The sequence below is a fragment of the Hylobates moloch genome, unplaced genomic scaffold, assembly GCF_009828535.3.
Source record: "Hylobates moloch isolate HMO894 unplaced genomic scaffold, HMol_V3 SCAFFOLD_13, whole genome shotgun sequence".
In the NCBI taxonomy this organism is placed as follows: Eukaryota; Metazoa; Chordata; class Mammalia; order Primates; family Hylobatidae; genus Hylobates; species Hylobates moloch.
In genome coordinates, this window is record NW_026652288.1 from 59,144,860 (window position 1) to 59,169,104 (window position 24,245).

General features: G+C 38.3%; 1 protein-coding gene across 3 annotated transcripts in view; it reads right to left on the reverse strand.

Moving 5' to 3' along the window:
* NELL2 (neural EGFL like 2) overlaps positions 1 to 24,245 on the reverse strand; it is a 369,728-nt gene that overhangs the window by 147,780 nt on the left and 197,703 nt on the right. For all 3 annotated transcript variants that reach the window (XM_032173769.2, XM_032173772.2, XM_032173771.2), the window contains one exon: positions 17,596 to 17,721. In XM_032173769.2, coding sequence (XP_032029660.1) covers positions 17,596 to 17,721 — 126 coding nt within the window. The remainder of the gene's footprint in view (positions 1 to 17,595; positions 17,722 to 24,245) is intronic.

The following is a 24,245-nucleotide window of genomic DNA, read 5'->3' on the forward strand; positions in this document are numbered from 1 at the left end:
AGAGTTATAGGGCTAGACTCTGGGAATGACACGTGTTGGAAGCACTGAAGCTTCCTCCCACTATAAAGAAGGTTCAGCATATGCCTTCTGTCAAATCCTTGCAATGTTAAATATGTTTTGAATTTAACTGCTAAATCCTCAAATGATCATGAGTCAGTCAGTCACTTCCTACTTCCCTTCTTCCTCCCTCAGCCCAAAAAAGCTAAGACCTTTAGTTCACCCCAGGTTAAGGGGGCTGGATCCAGCTACATCAGCATTTGAATTACAGTGTGGTACCTTAACAAGTTCTACTATAATAGTTTTGCAAAGCAGAAGCCTGTGGTTTGAGGATACAGAAGCTGTAAAAAGACATGAAACTAGAAAGGAAGACTGCTCTGCTAAGGTGTGTGAGTGTTACTCTGCGGGCGATGAGAAGTCAGTGAAGTTTCTAGAGAGGGAAACAACTACACAGCATGTGAAGACAAAGCTGGTGACAAAATTGAGGTCATAATGAAGAGGCAAAAACTTACAGAGAATGGCCGGGCGCGGTGGCTCAAGCCTGTAATCCCAGCACTTTGGGAGGCCGAGGCGGGCGGATCACGAGGTCAGGAGATCGAGACCATCCTGGCTAACACGGTGAAACCCCGTCTCTACTAAAAATACAAAAAATTAGCCGGGTGTGTTGGCGGGCGCCTGTAGTCCCAGCTACTCGGGAGGCTGAGGCAGGAGAATGGCGTGAACCCGGGAGGCGGAGCCTGATGACACGCAGCCTGGGGGCAAAATCCGTTCAAAAAAAAAAAAAAAAAACACAGAGATTACAAGTAGTATATATCATACTAAATTTCCAGGTAAAAAAGGAAGCTTGAATGAGATTGTGGCAGCAGAAAAAATCATCATCTATATTTTTTTTTTTTTTATTTTTTGAGACAGAGCTTGCTCTTGTTGCAGGCTGGATCATGGGTGATCACACTCACTGCAACCCCCTCCTCATAGTGGTTCTAGCTGGGATTACAGGTGCCCGTGACCATGCCCAGCTTTTTTTTTTTTTTGTATTTTTAGTAGAGACAGAGTTTCATCATGTTGGCCAGACTGGTTTCGAACTCCTGACCTCACGCAATCCGCCCACCTTGGCCTTCCAAAGTGATGGGATTACAGGCTTGAGCCACTGTGCCTGGCCACAATGCCATCTTATATTTTCATAATGCTTTGAACATTCTTTGACGTATAATCTTGTCATAGAACTGCACACTAACCAAGCAGATTAAGGAGAAAGGACAATGTAGATCCTTCCTTATTTTTCTCCTTCTTTCTTCCTCTCTCCCTCCCTCCCTCCCTGCTTCTTGTCTGCCTGCCTGCCTGCCTGCTTTGGTAATCCAGCATCTGAACCACCTCTCTATTTTGGAAACATCACCCACTGTGTGATTCTAGGTAGAAGGCAGGGTGCCCCTGCCACTACAGAAGCCAAAAGAGACAAGATGCTTTCTGTCCCATCAACCTGCTGCCACTAGGCAAATCCACGGTCTTGCAACATAAATCAATACAATTTCTGCCCAGGAATTCTGAATGTAGAGTGAGTGAGGGGAAGGCAAAGAGATAGTTGGAATTCACTTTCAGTGCTGTGTGTCCCCACATCCTGCAGTGGTCCCCACTGGCAGGGGTGATACATGCTATAATTGTCCCATCCTGAGAAGACTGTCACAGCATTGAAGCCTTCAGAGATGACTTGGTCTCTGCACATTTTCCAGACTGCTCCTCAAGCTTTATGTGTATTCTTTGGGCCCCCATACCCTGCCAGGAAATCTCTTTAAGCTTAAGACAACCAGTTTTTCTTATTATTTGCAACTGAAAACCTTGACTACAAACAAAGAAATCATACTTTCCCTTTTTGCTAACAGGACACTGAGATTCAAAAAGACTGAGAGTTGCCTGTGATCACAGGAGCATTTAGTTGGCAGCCGCACAGGGCTTTTCCCACTAAGTGCTATCAGTTGTTTATCACTGGACTCATCAAATTCTGCATAGGAATGTGGAAAGAATTACTGCTAAAGGAAGGGTAATACCACTAATTACAATGTGTGTAAAGGGAAGCTGAATAAAATAAAAAATGTCATTAATATCAGGCAAGCTAAAACCTACAGCCTCGGGCTGCACTCCTCTCGCAAAGGAGTTGCAAATTGTAACATACTCTCTTTCATTGATTAACTTACAATGAAATCCTGCAAAATGAATCTAGGTGATGTATTCCCTTGGATAATTACATTTTATTCTTATAATATCTTGTTACCTCCTTACAAGTCATTGACTGCTATTCCCTTTTAAAAGATATTGCATCTATTGAAGATATTGAAGAACAGACTGACTGTTATGAACTGAATGTTTTTACCTGCTTCCACTCCCCAATTTTTTTTTTTTTTTTTTTTTGAGACGGAATCTCAAAAAAAAGACTGGAGTGCAGTGATGTGATCTTAGCTCACTGCAACCTCCGCCTCCTAGATTCAAGCAATTCTGTCCTGTCTCAGCTTCCAGAGTGGCTGGGATTACAGGTGCCTGCCGCCACGCCCGGCTAATTTTTGTATTTTTGGTAGAGATAGGGTTTCACTATGTTGGCCAGGCTGGTTTCGAACCCCTGGCCTCAAGTGATCTGCCTGCCTCGGCTTCCTGAAGTGCTGGGATTACAGGGATTATTACCGTGCCCAGCCCCGCCCCCAAATTTATATGTTGAAGCCCTAACCCCAATGTGGCTGTATTTGGAGATGGGGCCTTTCAGGAAGTAATTAAGGTTAAATAAAGAGATAAGGGTGGGGCGCTGATCCGTTAATTTGATCCAATAGGTTAATTGTCCTTATAAGAAGAGATACCAGAGAAGTCTCTGTCTTTCTTTCTTTGCCTGCTCCTAAAGGCCACATGAGGACACAGTGAAAAGACAACTGTTTGCAAGTCAGGAAGGGAGCCTCACCAGAAATTAAATTGCCCTGAACCTTGATCTTGGACTTCTAGGCTCCAGAAAAGCGAAAAAGTAAAATAAATTTCTGTTGTTTAAGCCGGGGGTCCCCAAGGCCTAGGCCATGGACTGGTACCAGTCTGTGGCCTGTTAGGAACTGGGCCACACAGCAGGAGGTGATCAGCAGGTGAACAAGCATTACTGCAGCAGCATCAGTAGATTCTCATAGGAGCACGAACCCTATTATGAACTGCACATGCAAGGGATCTAGGTTGCACGCTCCTATGAGAATCTAATGTGGAACAGTTTCATCCAGAAACCATCTCTACCCCACCCCACTTGTCCATGGAAAAAACTGTCTTCCATGAAACCAGTCCCTGGTGCCAAAAAGGTTGGGGATCACTGGTTTAAGACACGCAGTCAATGGAATTTTTTTATGGTAACATAAGTAGACTAAAAATCCAAAGCTATTAAAAGCCAAAACAAAATCCAGTATTCAATAGTTTCACTTCCATGGATAGTTTCTACTTTACTGACAAATCTTGTGTGTTTGTTGATCTAAACAATTTTTTCTTTATAAACTTTGCAATAAATTAAACTTCTAGATTTTAAAATTGGTCAGCTGATCCTACACTATAATGATATATATATTCTCTCTGTGACTATACTATTTAAGGTTATTATAATTTAATTTTGAAAGGAAAACTAATGTAGATGATTCAAAATTTATTGAAGTGTCTACTGGTTCTTCTGGGGTTTATTTCAGTGTGACTTGTGAATCTAGTAGGAATATGACTCATAAAGAAGACAAACCTTTGACATTAATTCTTATATTAAAATCTCCATGGTTTAAGATGATCATATTTATGATCCCTTGAACACCATAAATCACGGGTTACAAGCTAAAAATGCTCCAATTTGTGGGTCAGACAGATAAAGCAAATGGGTGAAATAGACTGGCTATAAGAATTCCTAGTATTTATCTGAACATGTTTTTCTACTGGAACTGATGAATCTCAGTGACTAGGAGAGGGGAGACCTTCTTCTAAGAAGGTTGTTACTATTTCAGCTGTAATTGATAGTTGAGCTACAGCAATGCAGATCCAAAATTAATAGGGATTAATCTGAAAATCTGGCTGGAAATCCAGATTTTAATGACAAAATATTTTGAATTTTTAAGTGTTGAATAATTAAGACACCCAAAAGCCAAATAAATCCCCACTGAGAGCTAATTGTGGCCCATAGGTCACTAATGGATGGCTCAGAAATAGCCTTGCTGGCATAGAGTACTCCTGAATTAAAAAGTCATTCTCAACAATCCTGCATTCTGAAGATTATGACAACAACGATACCCCCAATAACCATCTAAATCTACACTTTTGATAGTTTCCAAAATTATTTTCTGTGAACTTCCTCCACATTATTAAGTTCAGAATCTCCTAAAAAAAGGGCAGATGAGAAATGTGCTATACATTTATTTTATATACTATATGTTGGGTGAATGTATAGTCTATTTCTGTGTGATTTTGTGTTTGTGTTTTTGTGTTCACTGGAAACAGACAATGAAAATGTTCTAAAAATGTTGAGCACCTCTCATTTTTACAGCAAAAACCAAATATGGAAAAAGCAACTCAATCATTAAAGTGAGGAATTTAGGCATAAATATGAACTGGATTCTCTTCTCCTCAACAGACTATCCCTCTAACTCTCTCTACAAACACCAAACTTGCTCCAGAATTATTTATTCTCTTCAATCATTAGGGAACAATGGGAACTAAAAATCATTTTTAAATATAGTTATGGACAAGTCAAGTGTTAGCTAATAGTAATAGTGCATTATTTTTCTATTGTTGCCATAACAAATTAAACCTGGTAGCTTGAACTATATTTATTTATAGTTCCATAGGTCAGAAGTCCAACATACATCTACTAGGCTAAAATCACAGTGTCCACAGGCCTGCGTTTCTCCCTGGAGGCTCTAGTGGTGAATCTGTTTCCTTGCCTTTTCCAGCTGCTAGAGGATGTCTATGTTCCTGCTCATGACTCCTTATCTATTTTCAAATCCAGTAAGGTTGCATGTCTCTGACCAGTCTTCCATAGTCACATCTCCCTCTTAAGTTTCGTCTGAGGACTCATGTGATTAGATTGGGACCACCTGGATAAATCCAGGATAAGCTCCTCATTTCAAGGTCCTTAACCTTAATCATATCTGAAAAGTCCCTTGTGCCATGTAACATAGCATATTATTCACAGATCTGGGGATTAGGACGTGAACATTTTTGGAGGGTTTTTATTCCACCTACCACAAATACCAACAATAATACCAAGTATTATTTACTGAGTGCTTATTATGTTCCACGTATCATACTAACTACTTTACATGCTTTTTTCTTATTCTGTTATAAAACAACATATAAGGTATGTAACATCATTCCATTTTAAAGATGAAGACACTGAGATTAAAGAGTTAGACAAATTGTCCATCATCACAACTAGTGGATAGTAGAAGAAGAATTCAAATCTAAGAAGCCTGAGTGAGTTATTATCCACAAGGTAAAATGCCACAAAATGATCCTGGAGAAATGGGGGCCAGGGAAAAATCATGATTTGATTTGCACAAACTAAAGAGATTCTATGCCATTTCCTGTATTCTGGTTGTTGTTGTTGTTGTTAGTTGTTGTAGTTTACTATATTTTTGCAATCATTTTTTAAATTCCTCAGATAACAACTTAATGGTAATGAATTTTTGAGAAAAATTCTAAAATCAGTTCTCACTAGGCCACACTGAAAATTTGCTTTCATGGAGTTCCAAGAACACCAACAAAACCTTCTGCCTTCTTTGAAATGTAATACCATATCACCTTAATACTAGGCCTGCATTGATGATCAGAAGTCTTATCAATTTAACAAACAATTTTTCAGCAAAAAAGAAAAATAACATACAACAAAGACAAAATAAAGCATTAACACTTAAGTTGCACATTTTAATTAGAATGTCTATAGACTGACAGAAATGTTTCAGAAACCATAAATGTGTCTTAGAATTTTCTGTAAGACTTTCTGGCTTTATCTCTTACAATTCCATTCACACTACATTTGCTATTATACAACAACCTACTCTTCCTGCTTCTTGAAATGTCTTCTCTCACTTCTTTCTCTCTTGAAATGTCTGTTCATCCTTAAAAACCTCAATTTCAATGTCACTTAGTTGGTGATGTGTGGCCATACCCAGGTTTCAGCCAGATGACTCACTGTCTTCTCTGAGCTCCCCACAGCTCTCTGCAAATTTTTTTGTTACAAATTGTACCATATTGTGCTGTAATGATTGATTTACACTATTCCCATCTATTAAATTGGACAATAACCCTACCATGTACCTATATGAAAGCTCTGGTGTAAAGAAAAGTAAAAGAAATGTGTGACAGCTTATGGGTTTTTCACAATCACTCATACACAGTTCCTACACTATAGATTTTTACTACCCTAACTTTCTCTACTCTTGTCCTTCAACCTGATACAGTTTATCTGTACGTGGCTGAAGTGGGTTAATTAACTACATATAATACTCATCGTTTGTGGGAGTCAGTCTCTAAAATGGTCCCCTATGATATCTATCTCCTGCTAGCCATGCCTTTGTGTAATCCCCTGAGGTTTAGTGTGGGCTGGACCTAGTGATTTGCTTGTAACCAACAGTTTACGGCAAAAGTAATAGGATGTCAGTTCCTATTGGAATGCAGCTATTCCACAACCAGATTCCTGACCCACAGACACAGTAAGGAGACACTCTCCAAGCAGTCAGTGAGGCTGTGTCTCACCCCAGCAGAAGCACACAGGAGAGATGAGGCTTCTGATTTGGGGGAAGAAACTCTATCTCAGGGCCCAAAACCATGACTTGTGATGAATGTGCCACTGCAGAGGCACCCCAGGCTGGGGAGGAAAGAAGAGCAGCGAGGCGAGGCAATGTCACCAGGAGGTTATACACCCACTGCAAGATTAGATCAGCAGCAGAATGGGAAGATGAACTCTGCTCCATGGAGCACTCAAAAGGTGATAAGGCACAAGGAAGGTCAAATTTCATCCTGGCTAACACGTCAAAGCCAACAATCAAGAAAGGAAATGAAAGGCATCTGTTGAGCTTCAAATTCAGCAATCCTCTCCTCTACAGGTGTCTGTTGCTAAGACACCGTTATTATTACACTCCTGGCATGTATAATCCTTTTATTCCCCTAGGGGAGTTTTCAGCTCTCTGCTTTTCATATAAAAATCTTGAAGTGAAACAACTAATACATCCATTTGGGACAAAGGTAAATTAGGGTTTGACTAATAAGTCAAAGTAGATGAGGCTTGTTAATGAGGTGGCTCCCACCATCTCAGTCCTCAGGTGAGCTTGCAGAGGGGCAGGTTCACAGGGAAACATGCCACTGGTGCTCTAAAGACCAAACTATGGCCAGCTGGGCTGGAGGTTGTATATGAATATGACAGATGCATATGATGCTACATAAAGGCTCTGACAAGCCTAAAAGCCACTACATTGAAGCTGGTGTGCTTCCCCCACTCACTGACAGATTCAGAGAGCACAGACTCCTTTCCAAGCTTTTCATCTTTAAAAAGGCAATTCAGCTCCCCGAGCCTTTGAGCCTGTTCCATTTTGAGCTGACTGCTAATTGTATGCATGCACATATGTGTTTCAGAAAAGAGATAAGCACATTGCCTTGGCCTCCTCAGTAACTGTGGAGACACGTCTCACTTCTGTTCTCTGTGAGTTTTCTAAACGTGGCCTGAAGTTTTCCAAACATTAACCCTTCCTCGTAACCAGAGTACACGCTTTTCTAGAGATGCTTCCTGGATTATGTTTGCTTAGAAATAGTTTTTCATCATTAATTCTTTGAGTCCTAGGGCTTGGTATTTTAATTTGCTTTTGTGATCATGTTTATATTTTCAAATCACTTAATAAATAACATTGTAATAATAGATAATGAACCACAGGAGATGAATGAGGCATCATTTGGCTTTAGGGGGCATACTTTACATTTTAAAACCTAAAGTTGTCTGATTTTCATGTTTTATAAAAAGGCTGATATATGCCACAATTTCATGATAGTTTGCGATGCTGATTTCAGGAAAAGAAAATTTGAAATGGTTGTTCACAAAAATGCAAAAGTCATTTCCAATAGTGATGGCAAGTAGTGGCCACATGGTAGGACTGTCTGATTGTTGACTGTGGCTCTTTCTAAAATAAATCCACACAGAAGCAGCCAGGCTCACAAAATCTGTCCTGTTTGAGAATGGCCCAGACCTGCTGATTGTTTGGAGGTGCTATTCTTTACCCCGAGCAGATTAGTATTGTGAAACCCTGAATGTTTCCATTTAGTCCCTGGGTATCACAATCTAACATTTATTCTGGAACTTCTTCCTAGGAAGTACAACAAATCCTCCAAAGGAAGGAATATTCCAACTTCCAGAGTAACTGTTACTCAGCTACATCAAGGTTTTTAAGCCCCTATTCACAGGTACAGAAGAAGTATAGTCAAATAAGCAATAACACATTGAGTCCATTGCTCCAACAAAGCTATCGCATGTAAGTTCACAATTCAGTATAAAATTAACCAGAGAAAAGTGCCCAGTTGAAAGGGTCCCAGTGAGAAATAAGACATTTCCTCAAGATAAGAACTTGTCTAACCATAAGAGTCACAATAATAACAGCTAGTTTCATTAAATATTTCTTTTTCAGTAAGCATTTTACTAAAGGAAAAGTGTATAAGGCACTTACAACTAAAATAACTTTGTTTAATGTTTTTGTGAAAGCTCTGATATGCATATTTCCACTTCCAGCTCTTTGTCATCGTCCTCCTCAATCTGTGCTTCTTGTGGCCCTATCTACTCTGTCACTGTCCCCAGTATTCTTAGTTCCTTTACCATTTATATACCAGTAATTATTATGGTACATGCACACACAATAAATTATCTGTTTTGTTCTGTACTGGTGATTTTGATAAATCCATTGAAAGCTATTTTTAAATAGCTGATATGAAGGTATTGTTTGTCCATACAATAAATTTTTGCTGCAATATAAATTTTTGGGGAAGAAGTTAGAATAAAAATAATATTGCTGCCTTTTCAAGATATCATTTCTTTAAATCCATCAAACAAATTACCTTTCTGGCATTATTTTAAATAATTTAAACACACAGAGCAATGTTTGAGAAAGGGGCATGCATGGGTTACAACTGACTTAAAATCTCTGCTTTAGTTGCCCAGCAGTAAATTCTTTTCTGTAACCTTTTGCACCCAAAAATAGTATCCAAGACTCTTTAAAGGCTAGAAAATCAATAGTGATGAGGAAAAGTGAAGAAAATATCATCATAAAATTCACCACTCTTTCTCCATAATTAGCAAATTAAACAAGACTGACAAACAGGACACTAGTGATAACTTCTTTAAGTAAAAATATTTAACTCACTTAATATTTCACTGGAGAGAGAAAGAAAAGAGAGAGAGTGTGTGTGCGTGTCTGTGGGTGTGCATGCATCTGTGTGGTATATGAGGTATGACTCAAAACTGAATTTTTCCTCAAATTACCAGCCATTTATTCCACTACCATTAATTGAGATTCTTCACACATTGTCTTATGAGACCACATTTAAAAGATTATTTGAAATTCCTTTTTTTTAAATTATACTTTAAGTTCTGGGATACATGTGCAGAACGTGCAGGTTGTTACATAGGTATACACGTGCCATGGTGGTTTGCTGCACCCATCAACCCATCATCTACATTAGGTATTTCTCCTAATGCTATCCCTCCCCTAGCCCCCTCTCCCCTAACAGGCCCTGGTGTGTGACATTCCCCTCTCTGTGTCTATGTTTTCTCATTGTTCAACACTCACTTATGAATGAGAACATTCAGTGTTTGGTTTTCTGTTCCTGTGTTAGTTTGCTGAGAGTGATGGTTTCCAGCTTCATCCATGTCCCTGCAAGGGACAGGAACTCATCCTTTTTTATGGCTGCATAGTATTCCATGATGCATATGTGCCACATTTTCTTTATCCAGTCTATCACTGATGGACATTTGAGTTGGTTCCAAGTCTTTGCTATTGTGCATAGTGCTGCAATAAACGTATGTGTCCATGTGCCTTTATAGTAGAATGATTTATAATCCTTTGGGTATATACCCAGTAATGGGATTGCTGTGTCAAATAGTATTTCGGGTTCTAGATCCTTGAGGAATCACCACACTGTCTTCCACAATGGTTGAACTAATTTACACTCCCATCAACAGTGTAAAAGTGTTCCTATTTCTCCACATCCTCTCCACCATCTGTTGTTTCCTGACTTTTTAATGATCACCATTCTAACTTGTGTGAGATGGTATCTCATCATTGTCTCAGCCCAAAATCTCTTTTAAGCTGATAAGGAACTTCAGCAACGTCTCAAGATACAAAATCAATGTGCAAAAATCAAAAACATTCCTATATACCAAAAATAGACAAACACAGAAACAGATCTTGAGTGAACTCCCATTCACAATTGCTACAAAGAGAATAAAATACCTAGGAACACAACTTACAAGGGATGTGAAGGACCTCTTCAAGGAAAACTATAAACCACTGCTTAAGGAAATAAGAGGACACAACAAATGGAAAAACATTCCATGCTCATGGATAGGAAGAATCAATATCATGAAAATGGCCATACTGCCCAAAGTAATTTATAGATTCAATGCTATCTCCATCAGGCTACCATTGACTTTCTTCACAGAATTAGAAAAAACTAGTTTAAATTTCATATGGAACTAAAAAAGAGCCCACATAGCCAAGACAATCCTAAGCAAAAAGGGATCACGAGGTCAGGAGATCGAGACCATCCTGGCTAACACGGTGAAACCCCATCTCTACTAACAATGCAAAAAATTAGCCAGGCGAGGTGGCAGGTGCCTGTAGTCCCAGCTACTTGGGAGGCTGAGGCAGGAGAATGGCATGAACCCCGGGGGGTGAAGCCTGCAGTGAGCCGAGATCGTGCCACTGCACTCCAGCCTGGGTGACAGAGCGAGACTCCGTCTCAAAAAAAAAAAAAAAGAAAAAGAACAAAGTCGGAGGCATCACACTACCTGATTTCAAACTATACTACAATGCTACGGTAACCAAAACAGCATGGTACTGGTACCAAAACAGATATCTAGACCAATGGAACAAAACAGAGGCCTCAGAAATAACACCACACATCTATAACCATCTGATCTTTGACAAACCTGACAGAAACAAGCAATGGGAAAAGGATTCCCTATTTAATAAACGGTTTTGTGAAAATTGGCTAGCCATATGCAGAAAACTGAAACTGGACCCCTTCCTTATACCTGATACAAAAAGTAAGATGGATTAAAGACTTAAACATAAGACCTAAAACCATAAAAACCCTAGAAGAAAACCTAGGCAATACCATTCAGGACATAGGCATGGGCAAAGGCTTCATGACTAAAACACCAAAAGCAATGGTAACAAAAGCCAAAATTGACAAATGGGATCTAATTAAACTAAAGAGCTTCTGCACAGCAAAAGACACTATCATCAAAGTGAACAGGCAACCTACAGAATGGGAGAAAATTTATGCAATCCATCCATCTGACAAAAAGCTAGTATCTAGAATCTTCAAGGAACTTAAACAAATTTGGAGTGAATAAAAACAAACAACTCTATTAAAAAGTGGGCAAAGGATATGAACAGACACTTCGCAACAGAAGACATTCATATGGCCAAGAAACATATGAAAAAAAGCTTATCATCACTGCTCATTAGTGATAACTTTTTAAAAAAATTCAACATCAACCATGTTAGAGAAAAAGAATTGACCACTAAAAGATAATAAAATATAAGCACTAGGCATATTCAATGCTATAAAAAGTTAAGTACTTACAGAAGTGAAACTCCTTGAGGAACACCAGAGGAGTCTCTTTTTTTTTTTTTTTTTTTAACAACAAAAACTCAAGTATTTAGTAGAACTCCTTGTGCTTAGACACTTTATGAACCTCCTATGATATGTGAAATGGACCAAAGCCAGCATCAGAAGGCCCTGGGATAATAGAACCAGTAAAAATCAGTAGAAAGTATATGGAGCATGCATCAGAATAGTGTAATTTGAGGGGCCCTAAGAAATTTTCTCTGCTGCCTCTGCTGCCTCTGCTGAGGCCTGTAATTTTATCATTGGAGAATCATTCACCTAGGTAAAGCTAAAATCCGGGTTTTGATAGAAGAAAGGAGACAGAAGAACTTAATGGTGAGTGGGACTTAAAACGGGGTCCTTTTTGTGGCCAAAGGACAATAAAAGGACACTGGGGACCACAAGAAGTAAGAGAAGGTATCCCTATACAGGGCCTAAAGGAAATTGAAAGGGGAACAGGGAAAGTTAAAAGGAAAATATGCATCTTACAATTAAAATTGGGTGACTCTAAAGCAGGATTTCCCAACCTTAGGACTATTGACATTTTGGGCCATGTAAATCTTTTTGGAAGGTGGGGACCTAGCTGTCCTGTGCCAGATATCTTGTAAAGGATGAAGATTAATCACTCATCTGAAAGGTAACCAGAGAAAAATTCCCATTGATGGGGTTCCAAGGAAATAAAACATTTCCTTAAGCAGATAGCTAGCCTAATAATATTACAGGATGTTTAGTTGCATCCCTGGCCTCTACCTACCAGATCCCAGTAGTAACTCCTTCCCACATAGTTGTATAACCAAAAATATCTCCAGACATTTTCAAGTATCCTTTGTCAGGTGGGAATTCACAACTGACAACCACTACCCTAAAGGATCAATTTAATCCCTAGGCTGGGGCAAGAGAATTTTCCATTCCTTCTACCCATCCATCCTTGCCATTCTCCTATTCCCACTCTAAAGAGCTAAACACAGAGCTCTAAACATAGAGCTCATCAACACAAAAGAAGAATCAGAATTCCTTTTTCATTGCAGTAGAGAGCAGAGAGAAATGTGAGGAAGATCTGAAATGAGTGCCTCTTCACTCAGATCTTTACTCAAAATTCTTGATTCTGTTATAGGTAGTTAGACAGGCATGAGTGGGGCAGGAGAGGGCTCTCCTCCACTCACCAGGAATGTTAGGTGATGGTTTGGCAATTATCACATTGCTTCTTTAAAAGTGATGAATTGGCAGCCAGCACCAGGGAAACGCCATTTCCTGAGGGTCCACATGTGTCTCACTAAAGTGTTAACTGAATGCAGATGCCAGGGAGAAGCAACTTCTCTGGCATGTGCATTAAGAGACAAAATGACATAGTATGACTTTCCAGGGGCATTCCACTGGAAAAGTGAAGAAAGCCTCAGATGAGCATGCATATAACTTCCTAAATACACTGTGCGTGCTCACTTCCCAAGCGTAAGAAGGGCACTGCACATGCAGGCAGCCCATCCTAAGGGAAGAATCATGGAAAAGGAGGGCAAGACATTGGAGGTGGGCCAGCCTATACAGTCCTAGGATCAAGGTTAAACACAGCACTTGTCCTTTGGGTCACCCATCTGGGACTCTTCTTGCAAGTGTACTTTCTTTCTTGCATTAAAACTTTTTAATAAACTTCCACTCCTGCTCTGAAACTTGTCTCAGTCTCTTTTTCTGCCTTATGCCCCTCAGTCCTCAGTTGAATTCTTTCTTCTGAGGAGGTAAGCAGTGAGGTGGCTGCAGACCTGCATGGATTCACCACCGGTAACTTGAATATCTTCCACCAGTAACACAGTGACATGTGACTCAGATATTTGCCACTGGTAACAATTCCATCTGTGTTTCTGGAGATGTTTCATGCTTCTTCCATTACTCAAGGCCAGTTCCAAGAAGAGATTCCCAGTAAAACTCAAGAAGATCTACCCAATTTAATTAATGCTTATGTGAGTGAACCAAAAAAAGGCCATTAGTCCATATAAGTAATCAAGAAACTTTGTTATGCATAAACAAAATAGGTTACTTTGGCAGAGATCCTGAAGAATGGGCCTCAAGCATCTTGGCTCATGTTTTCTCTTCCATTCCCTTCCCTTTTCTCTTCCCTTTTCCATTTCTTTCCTTCTCTTCCCTTCCATTTTTTTCTCTTCTCTATTTCCCTCTCTCTGTTCTCCCTTCCCTTCTTCCTTCCCCCTTCATTTCCTTTATCTATTCTCCCTCCCTCCTGCTCCTCTCTCTCTCTTCCCTTGTAATACCCAGTATTTTTTCTATAGGAACACGAAACGATGTAAAGAGAGAAACTATGAAGCATTAATTAGGAAAAATAATAACACCTTCACTGGAAGGAAAATTATATTAATGAGTTTAGAAGAGCAAAAACAAATGCATCATTTGTGCAAATGGTGCAACTGAGTCATTTCCACAACTTTGGAATAGAGCCAGAGGCCCAGAAAATGGTGATTCATGTTTATTCCACTAACTTCTGATTTAGGGTCATTACTATAAGATGTGTAGGGTAAAAATTTGTCTTGGAATTGAAGCTAATTAACTTAAATAACCTATAAAGACAGCAGTTTAAATAATGAACATAATGTATTGAATAGTGTGTTTCTACATAAAATATGAATCATTTCCCTTTACTTTTGTATGGCTGCAAATTAGACAAACAGTGAATAGTATAAGAGTTATAATAAAGAGGTTCATATTCCAGCCCCCTTTGCTTCTCACTAGATGTTTAACTATGGATAAAGCAATCTCTCTGAGCCTCAGTTTCTTCGTTTGTGAAACTTAAGGGATTTAACCAGATTATCTTTAATAATTCTTCCATCTACAAAATTTTATGAACATGAGGAAAATCTAACTCAAATCATCTGAAACTGAAAGAAAAAAATATGCAATTTGACCAACTTGCATATGTAATTTGTATGCCAGAGTTACTAGGTTAAACAAATAAAGCAGAAAAAGGCTTCTTTATTGATCAAAGCTCTTAATTATTAAGCAATGTGTATTGCTCTTGGAATCTTCTTTAAATTAGAATATCTATGATTAATTTCCACATGGGATAAGCAACTTTGAGAGTCTTCTGGGAGTATCTGTTGTTCTGTTAGCAGGGGGCTCATTAACAGGAAAGAGGGGCAGGGATACAGAAGCAAAACAAACATGGAATTCCAAGAGCTCGGTCACAAACATCAGGGACAGGCTCTGCAGTGATGGTTTGACATTCATTCTGGAACGTCTCCTACTACAAGTATGTGGGTGTCTGTTACTAAAATTTAGAAAAAAATAAATCTCAATATTTTATAAGATAAATAAAGTCCTACTCTGGTCTTATGGGAGCTCTCAAAAAGGAACAGGCTAGAAGCCTTTGGTCACAAGGCAAAGTCCCATTAGGGGAGTAATTTCTTTAAGACTTGTGTACAGACTCTAATATCAAAGTGTAGGGGAGCCAATCCCAGGACATAAAATGAAAACACGTATTTCCTTTACAGAAACCTGGAATATGTGTTGACCTTCTATGGCCTAACATTAAACAAAAATAAGCTTTGGTGATATTCAGCTGACTCTGGACTAAAAATAAAATCAACATATTCTCTAAAAAAAAACCCAAGTTTTGTGTTCATAGACCTAGTCATAATAGAGAGAAAATTTAAGGGCAAGAAAGTTTCTCCTCTTTAAGTGGTAGCATAGAAATAGTGGTGTTACTTGAAAATGCTAGTGCTTCATTAAAGAAATACATTTTATCATCTGCCAGATCCTGAGATTCTTGGCTCTGGTTCCTTAGGCATAAAAAAATCATAGTCTGAATAGCATTTCTTAAAATGATTTTCTACTCCCTTCACATTCCTACAAAGGAATAGTTCATTTATATCATTAGATACTTTGAAATGGTAAAGGAAAATTCCTCCCAAGTAGTCAAAAACAAACATTAATTTGTAGGATTGTATTTGGAAGGAAAGTGCACTGGGAGAGGCGAAGCCAAAGCAGAAGATTCTCTGTAAATGTATGAAAGCTAAACTATTCCTTGGATTTATATCCAACAGACTCAGAATGGAAATGAATCTCTTAAAAATATCCTGCCCTGCCGAAATACTCCTTACCCAACAGTAGGCCAAATTATGCCCCATGTCCTTTCACTTAAAATTTCGAACACTACTTTAAGAATATAACAAAAACAAAGAGAATCATTAGGAAATATAAAAATGCGCAAAGCTTTTCAAGTCTATAATACCAAAGAATCAGTGGGCTGCCCTGAAATTGCTAACACTCATTTTTAATAAGCACACCTTGAAATATATGCATTCTAAGATGCAGCAGTTTTATCTTAGTTTTCTTGTTAAAGATTAAATAGAAATTCAGATTTATTGGTATTATCAATAGTATAGTAAACGATATATTCCATTTATTTATTATAATTTGTTCTTTTATATTCTTTTTATGCTGAAAAGCCTCTCTGTAGTCCTACTTCAAGACACTCTTCCACTCAATGTAGTTAAATTTTGTCTAAAAAAATGAAGAATTGTTTCCATAATTTGGAAATGTTTAGGATGAACTGACAAAAAAGATTGGAATTTGTAAATCCATCAGCATTTTTATATTAAATATCTTCTACCTCCAGGATATCTTCAGTTATTTTCCATAAATTGGGAAGTCATTTCTCATTATTTTTGAATGCCATCATTTTGTTTTTATAAATACTATATTTGAATTTAGAAGAAGATCCTTCCCTGTGATAAGGCTATCAATTAGCAGACAGTATGGACACTATAATGAAGACTTAGAAGCGGACAACTAAAACAAAGACAAAGTGATACTTCTAGTATAGATTCATATTTTTACTAGGGAGGATTATGGAGTCTCTTTGCCTGGAAACATCTAGGTTTTGTTTATACATGCATCTGATAAAGATCATGAAGTTGGAGGTAGAGAAATAAGTGACAAGAATAACATTTTTGGGTGCTCTCCAGTTTTATGATTCTGTTTTTCTAAAATATGTTATTTTTGTTTCTTCTATTTAAAAATACAGAGATGGAAAGAAATGTTCTCTTTCACACCCACATTTCCTCAAATCCTGTAGTATTCAAGCTACTCTTCTAGCACCATGTTTTGTTTTGTTTTCATATTCTACAGGTAGAAAGCTATAGAATAAAAGGAATATGCTGTATTACCCCAAGCCAGGACCAGCTTCAGACACTACTAAAACAATATCCCTAACAAGACTTTAGATGCTACTAAAAGAGTGGTATTTCATACAACAAAAATATAGAAAACTTCTTTGATGTAGTTCTCAATTGTACTTCTCAGACGTGTGAAGAAGCTCAATTATCTTTAATAGTTCCATGTCCTAGAACTCTAAAAATCTATTTCTGAAAAAAATCACATTATTCATGTTACTATTTTTCTATTCAAAAATCTATCATCATATATCATTTAGGGACTGTTTCTCAGATTGACCATAGTATTTCACACAAGTTTTGAGCATAAATACTAAGTATAAATGTAGCATATACTCATTTTTTAGGGTTTTTATCTTGCAATTTGGAGTATATATTTATTCAGAGCAAGCAGGTGTTTTTTTCTTTAGAACAGATTAAGAAATAACTACCAAATCAAGAAGATATGATTTTGCTTATGTTTTGTTGTATTTATGGTATACTTATCGAAAAAAAGAGAGTCAAAGAAATTTTTAAAAGTAAACTTAAGACATAAAAGGATTTTATTTCACAAATAGTCACCGTTTACCTGTACATGAATAATCGTCAATTCTGATGTATCCAGTTTTGCAGATGCACATAAAAGAACCTGGGGTGTTGACACACATCGTATTTTCACGACAGTAATGGCGCCCTTCAGCACACTCATCGATGTCTGTGAAGAAAAACAGGACAAAGAGGTCAACAGTGGGCAATGTTCTGGAGCTCCTATATAATTTTCTTTGGTAGGGAGAGGGAAGTATTTACTAAACGAATAGCATTTCAAAAAAGCATTCATGATATCTCCTTTGCTATGAGTGTTTAATGTTCAAATGACAAAAATCATGAATTTTTTTCCAACAGCTCTTCTTGGAGTTTTGAAGAAGTCTGTCTATTTTAACTTCTATCATCTAAATATCTTTTGAAATTTTCAGTGCATTCATCTGCCTATGCTTGATAAAATCAATCAGAATGCAAAGACTGGGCTGCCTTAGTATCCTGCAATCTTCAGTCACAGAGCCTGCCACATATTATTGTTTGATTCACCAGGTATTCTGTACAGTTGAGCAGACCCTGAAAGAGGAAAATATAGTGTTTGATATAAACCAGAATTGTAACAACTTCACTTAAAGATATGAAGCCAATTGCATGAGCTTATTAGAGATAAAAGTAGACATATAGCTATCCCAATAAGTATCTAAATACAGATAAAGTTACAATAGAGACCTGATACAGATGAGAAGTTACAAAACAGTAAAATAAGATATTATATTAAAGATCTTACATGGTAATTCACACACTGAGTTTTGAGTATGTATAATGACTTCTGGATGCTGACCCATAAGAAGCACTGCTACTCATTGTGAAGAATGTGAATTTTCACATTTACACTTCACAATGAAACTGTCCTCATTTAATAGCATCTCTCTGCATAGAATATAAATCATTTTACAAGTATTTAAGGGCCTTAATGCGTTGGTCAGACAAGGAATTTCCCATCCAGAAGTCTGCATCCTCAAATCCTTCTGATGATTCCACAAAGTAGCATTGAATTCATTTATACTGTTAACAGAAATGGATCAACTATAAGAGATAGCCAGGTGACATACCACTACAGGGGCCATGTTATTTGTGTAAGCCCAACTATGTTCTCAGTCCTGAGAATGTCAAAAGAAATAATTGACATAATCTCAGGAATCTATACTTTAGAACTGTAGGGTTCTTATCATTCATATGAGCTAACTATTTATTTTATAGAGGGACAAAACTGAGTCCTAGAGAAACTCAATTTTCTATTCAATTCCATGGACAGCATAATAAATTCCAAACCTCTTATCTGAGCCTACAAAATGTTTCCTGGTCTGGTCTTTACTTTTCCAATTTCACATCTGATGACCTCACTCCCTTCTCCCCTCTCAGTGTTCTGGTCACATAGTTTCTAACCTAGCTGCTCTTTCTTACCTATCATCCTTTATATATACTGTTCTCTCTACTTATAACTGCTACTCCTTCTCTCCCTGACATCATCACAGTGGATCTTGTTTACCGGTAGATTAATCCTTCAAGAATCTATTTAAATGTCCCTCCTACAAAACCTTCCCTAGTGAACTAAAATACTCCCAATGTTGTGCTCCCTCAGGACTTTGTAAATGTTTCCATTATAGATGCATCAATTGTATTTTTATTAATTTTTATAAGTTTCTTTCTCCCAAACAAACCACATATTCCTCAAGGGTATAAATTATCTATTAGTATTTCTTAACTTTGTCCATCATATTCATCTGGGATGTTAAAAAACAAAAACAAAAAAACACTAGTTCTTGGGCCAACTGCCAAAACCCATTCCAAATTCTAATTTACTTGTTTGTGGTGGAACACATGCAATGATTTTTTAAAAAAAATCTTCTCCATGATGAGTGTAATACAGGGGTCAGAAAAAAAAAACTCTGCAAAGGGATAGATAGTAAATTTTCTAGACTTTGGAAGTCATGGGCAACACATACCTTAATGAACTTGGCAGTGTTGGAAAAAAAGTCCATTTACAAAAATGGATGGTGAGCCAGCCAGATTTAGCTCAGCTCACAGGTCATAAGTTGGTGACTTCTGACCTAAGGCATAACCAAGGTTAACAATCACCACTAAGTAGGGTGAGGATTCAAGATGCTTACTAGAGGAGCCTGGTACTCACCTCCTCAACAGACAAGGATCATAACAGCGAGGAGATAGCCGCATGTCAAATTGAGTTTCTAACAGACAACTCTGAAATTCAGCAGGAAAGTGTCAGAGAACCTCCGAGGCATGGGAGAGAGAAGTTAAGCAGTTGGCCCAGGCAAGATCAGCTCAAAGCCAGGAGGAACTATCTATTGTGGGGAAAAGGTAAGTGAAAGACCTGCAGAGGTCCACATTCCTACCACAGACTCATAATCCTAGCCGCAAAAGAGACCCGAGGCCCTCAAAGGCCCTGAGCCTAGTATAGGAAGCTGCCTAGAATCCATAGGATGGCATTGTTCCAGAAAGGGAGTTCACATAGGGTCCTACAAACCCTCCTGAGACCCAAGCAACTACAGCATGGTGCAGTTTTGAGAGTCCATCCCTCAAAAGATGACATCCTGTCCTGAGGCCCAAAAGCCCCTGCTTTTCTACATCCCTAGAGCACCATGGCATCCCTTCACGTCCATCCAGAGGGCTATGCTGCCATAATACCAGCTGGACCCATCAGGGCAAGCGGGTCCCCAGCACTCTAGTCCACACAATGTCCTACACACTGGGGAATAGATGATGGAACACACTGAGGAAGCAACCCATGGGACAAAGGAAGCCAAAGCGTACCCTCCCTAGAAACTGAGAGCCGCCTGCCTAGGGTCACTGCCAATGACAACAATCATGCCCTCTCCAGCAGCAGGGCTACCATGTACTCGTACTTGCCTTCAGGAGACCTCGGGACTGGCCATGTGCCCTCCTGGGGGCTGAGGATAGGCTTCTCCCACCCAATACCCCTGCCATCAGCACCCAAATGCTTTATCCAGGGACCTGAGGATTGATCCATCCTACATACCACAGTCAGGGCCCAGGTGCACCATCATGGTGCTTGAGAGACCTGTCTCTCCTGCTGCCACCACTGCTGGTACCCATGTGCACTATCACAAATCTGGACATCATCCCACACTGCCCACTTGTGCTGGCCAGGAGCCTGGGTATGGGCCCGCCATGCCTGCTGCCACTGGAATATATGCACACTATCCAGGGACATTAAGGACAGGCCTACCCCACCCACTATCAGTACTCACATGTACCTCTTAGGGAACCCAGAAACCAACATGCCCAACCTACTGCCACCACCATTAGTACCTGGGCATGTGGCTCAGAGACCTGAGGCTTGGAAAACTGCCACTAGTGCCACCATCAGTGTCACAAATGCTGTCTGAGTGATCAACGACCCACTCAGTTGGCCCACCACTGCAACTATCAGAACCTGAGCACACCACCCAGAGGCCCAAGAACAGGCCCACCCATATCTGCCACTGCTGGTGCCCATGAATGCTACTGACGGTCCAAGGACTAGCCACACCCAGCACCAAAGCACCACTGGTGCCCAGGGACCAGCCCACCTACAATTCCCATTCCCAGCAAAGCATCACCAAAGCCTCCACTAACAATCACAGCTTAAGTCAAGTCACTGAGGAACTCATAGACACCAATGATACTAATTATAGCCCGATAAATCATACAGAGACTACAATATTGTGCCTACCCAGAATCAAAGCAAAAGCATCTTACTAAACCAACAATACAGACACATCTATAGAAAAAAGTCTTTCCCTACTAAAGCCAAACCATAAAATTGGAAGGAGAGACTGTTACACCACATGCACAGACATCAACATAAAGACATAAGAAACATGAAAAAACAAAGAAACATGACATCTCCAAAGGAACATCATAATTATCAAGTAACAGATCCCAACACAAAGAAAATCTATAAAATGTCTAAAAAGGAATTCAGAGGAAAGACATTAGAGAAACTCAGTGAAATACAAGTGAACACAGATAAACAATACATAGAAATCAGGGAAACAAGTCATTATCTGAATAAGAAATTCAACAGAGATAGATGCCATAAAAAGAAAAAACCAGAAATCCTAGAAGGGAATATCTGAATGAATAAAATAAAAAATATAACAGCTTCAACAATAGACTAGATCAAGGAGAAGAAGAAATAATTTCTGAACTTAAATACAGGGCTTTTGAAATAACTCAGTCAGACCAAAAATCAAAAGAAATAAAACAGAATAAGAATAAAACGAAATGAAGAAAGCCTAGGTGTCCTATAGGAAACTATATAGTAACTAAAATTTGAATTTTGGGAGTTCCAGAAGGAGAAGAGATGAACAAATGCATCAAAAACTTTTTTAACAAAACAACAGCTGAAAGATTCCCAACTCTAAACATCCAGATACAAGAAGCTCAAAGATTCCCAGATAGCTGTAATTCAACAAGGTCTTATTCAAGGCACATTATAGTAAAACTGTCAAAAGTCAAAGACAAACAGCAAGAACAAAGCATCAAGTCACATATAAAAGAATCCCTATCAGACTACCTTGATTTCTCAGCAGAAAATTAGAGGCCTGGAGAGAATGGAGTGATGTATTCAAAGTGCTGAAAGAGAAAAACAACAACAACTGGTAGCCAAGAATACTATACCCAGAAAAGCTATCCCTCAAAAATGAAGGGTAAAGAAATTCTTTCTCAGATGAGAAAATAATGAAATAATTCATCATCATTATACCAGCCCTACAAAAAATGTTTAAGGTAATCCTATATCTGGAAGTGAAAGAAAGATATCTACCATCATGAAAACACATGAAAGTATAAAACTCGCTGGTAGAGCAGACATACAAATGAGAAAGAGAAATGAGTCAAATATTATCACTATAAAAAAACCCATCAAATTGTAAACAACAAAAGAGGAAGAAAGAATATGTAAAACAATCAGAAAATAATTAACAATATGACAGAAGTTCCCATTAATAAAAACCTTGAAAGTAAATGGCTTAAATTCATCAATTAAAAGATATAAAACAGCTGAATGTATTAAAAAACATGATGCAAGTACAAGAAACCCATTTCATCTATAAAGACACACACAGACTAAAAGAGAAGGGATGAAAAAAAATCCATGCAAATGAAAACCAAAGTGTGAAGGAGTAGCTATGTTTATATCAGAAATTGACTTCAAGTTAAAAAACATAAAAAGGGACAAAGTAGGTCAATATAGATGACAAAGGAATCAATTCAGTAGGAAGATATAACAATTGTAATTGTATACGCACCCAACATAAGAGCACCCAGTTATATAAAGAAAATACTATTATAGCTAAAGAGAGAGACCCCAAAATAATAATAGCTGTGAACTTCAACACCCTCGTTTTAGCACTGGGCAGATCATCTAGACAGAAAATCAACAAAGAAAGATCAGACTCAATCTGCACTACATACTACATGGAGTTAACATTTACAGAAAATTTTACCCAGTGGTTGCAGAATAAATATTCCTCTCATTAACACGTGGAAAGTTCTCCAGGATAGAACACATGCTAGGCCACAAAACAGGTCTCCAAAAGTTTCAAAAATTGAAACCATATCAAGTGTCTGCTCAGAACACAATGGAATTAAACTACAAATCAATAACAACAGAAATTCTGGAAATTGTACAAATACATGGAAATTAATCAACATGTTCCTGAGCAACCACTGGGCCAATATAGAAATTACGAAGACAATAAAAAGTTCTCTTTAAGCAAATGAGAATGAAAGCACAACACAGCGAAACCTATGGGATACTGTAAAAACAGTCCTAAGAGGGAAATTTATAGTAATAAATGCCTACATCAAAAAGTAGAAATATTTCAAATAAACAATATAGCAATGCACCTCAAGGAACTGGAAGAGTGAGAACAAATCAAACCCAAATTAGTAGAGTAAAACAAATGACAAAGATCAGACCAGAAATAAAACAGAGACTATCAGACAATACAAAGAATTAACAAAATGAAATGTTGGCTTTTTAAAAAGATAAAATAAATTGTTATATAGCATAACAAAGAATAAAAGACAGAAGACTAGATAAACAAAAATGGGGACCATATAAATGATACCACAGAAATACAAAGGATCATAAAAGACTATTATGAATTGCTGCATGTTAATAAATTTAAAAACTTAGAGGAAATGGATAAATTCCTGGACACATACAACCTACCAAGACTGAACCAGAAAGAAATAAAAAACCTGAACAGATCAATAGCAAGTAACAACACTGGATCGGGAATAAAAAGTCTCCCAACAAAGAAAAGCCAAAGACAAAATGGCTTTACTGCTTAATTAGACCCAGCCCCTCTGAAAGCCATAGCAGGAGTCCCCTGGGCTTAAGCTTGTGAGCTAGAGAGGGTCCCATCAACAAGTCCATGTGCACAAAGATATGAATAATTTACCCACGAGGATGAGAGAGCCAATTATAAGAAACAATTCAGTGAAAACACCCTGGTTATCAGAGAGAGGAATTATTTTGATCACACTGTGGCATTTCCTCAAACAAAAGTGGTTCCTGGTGAGAGATGATAGTTCCTGGTACAGATAGGAAAGCAGCTTCAGTGTCTAGAACAGGACAGTGAGTCCCAGCTGGAGCAAACATTAATTACA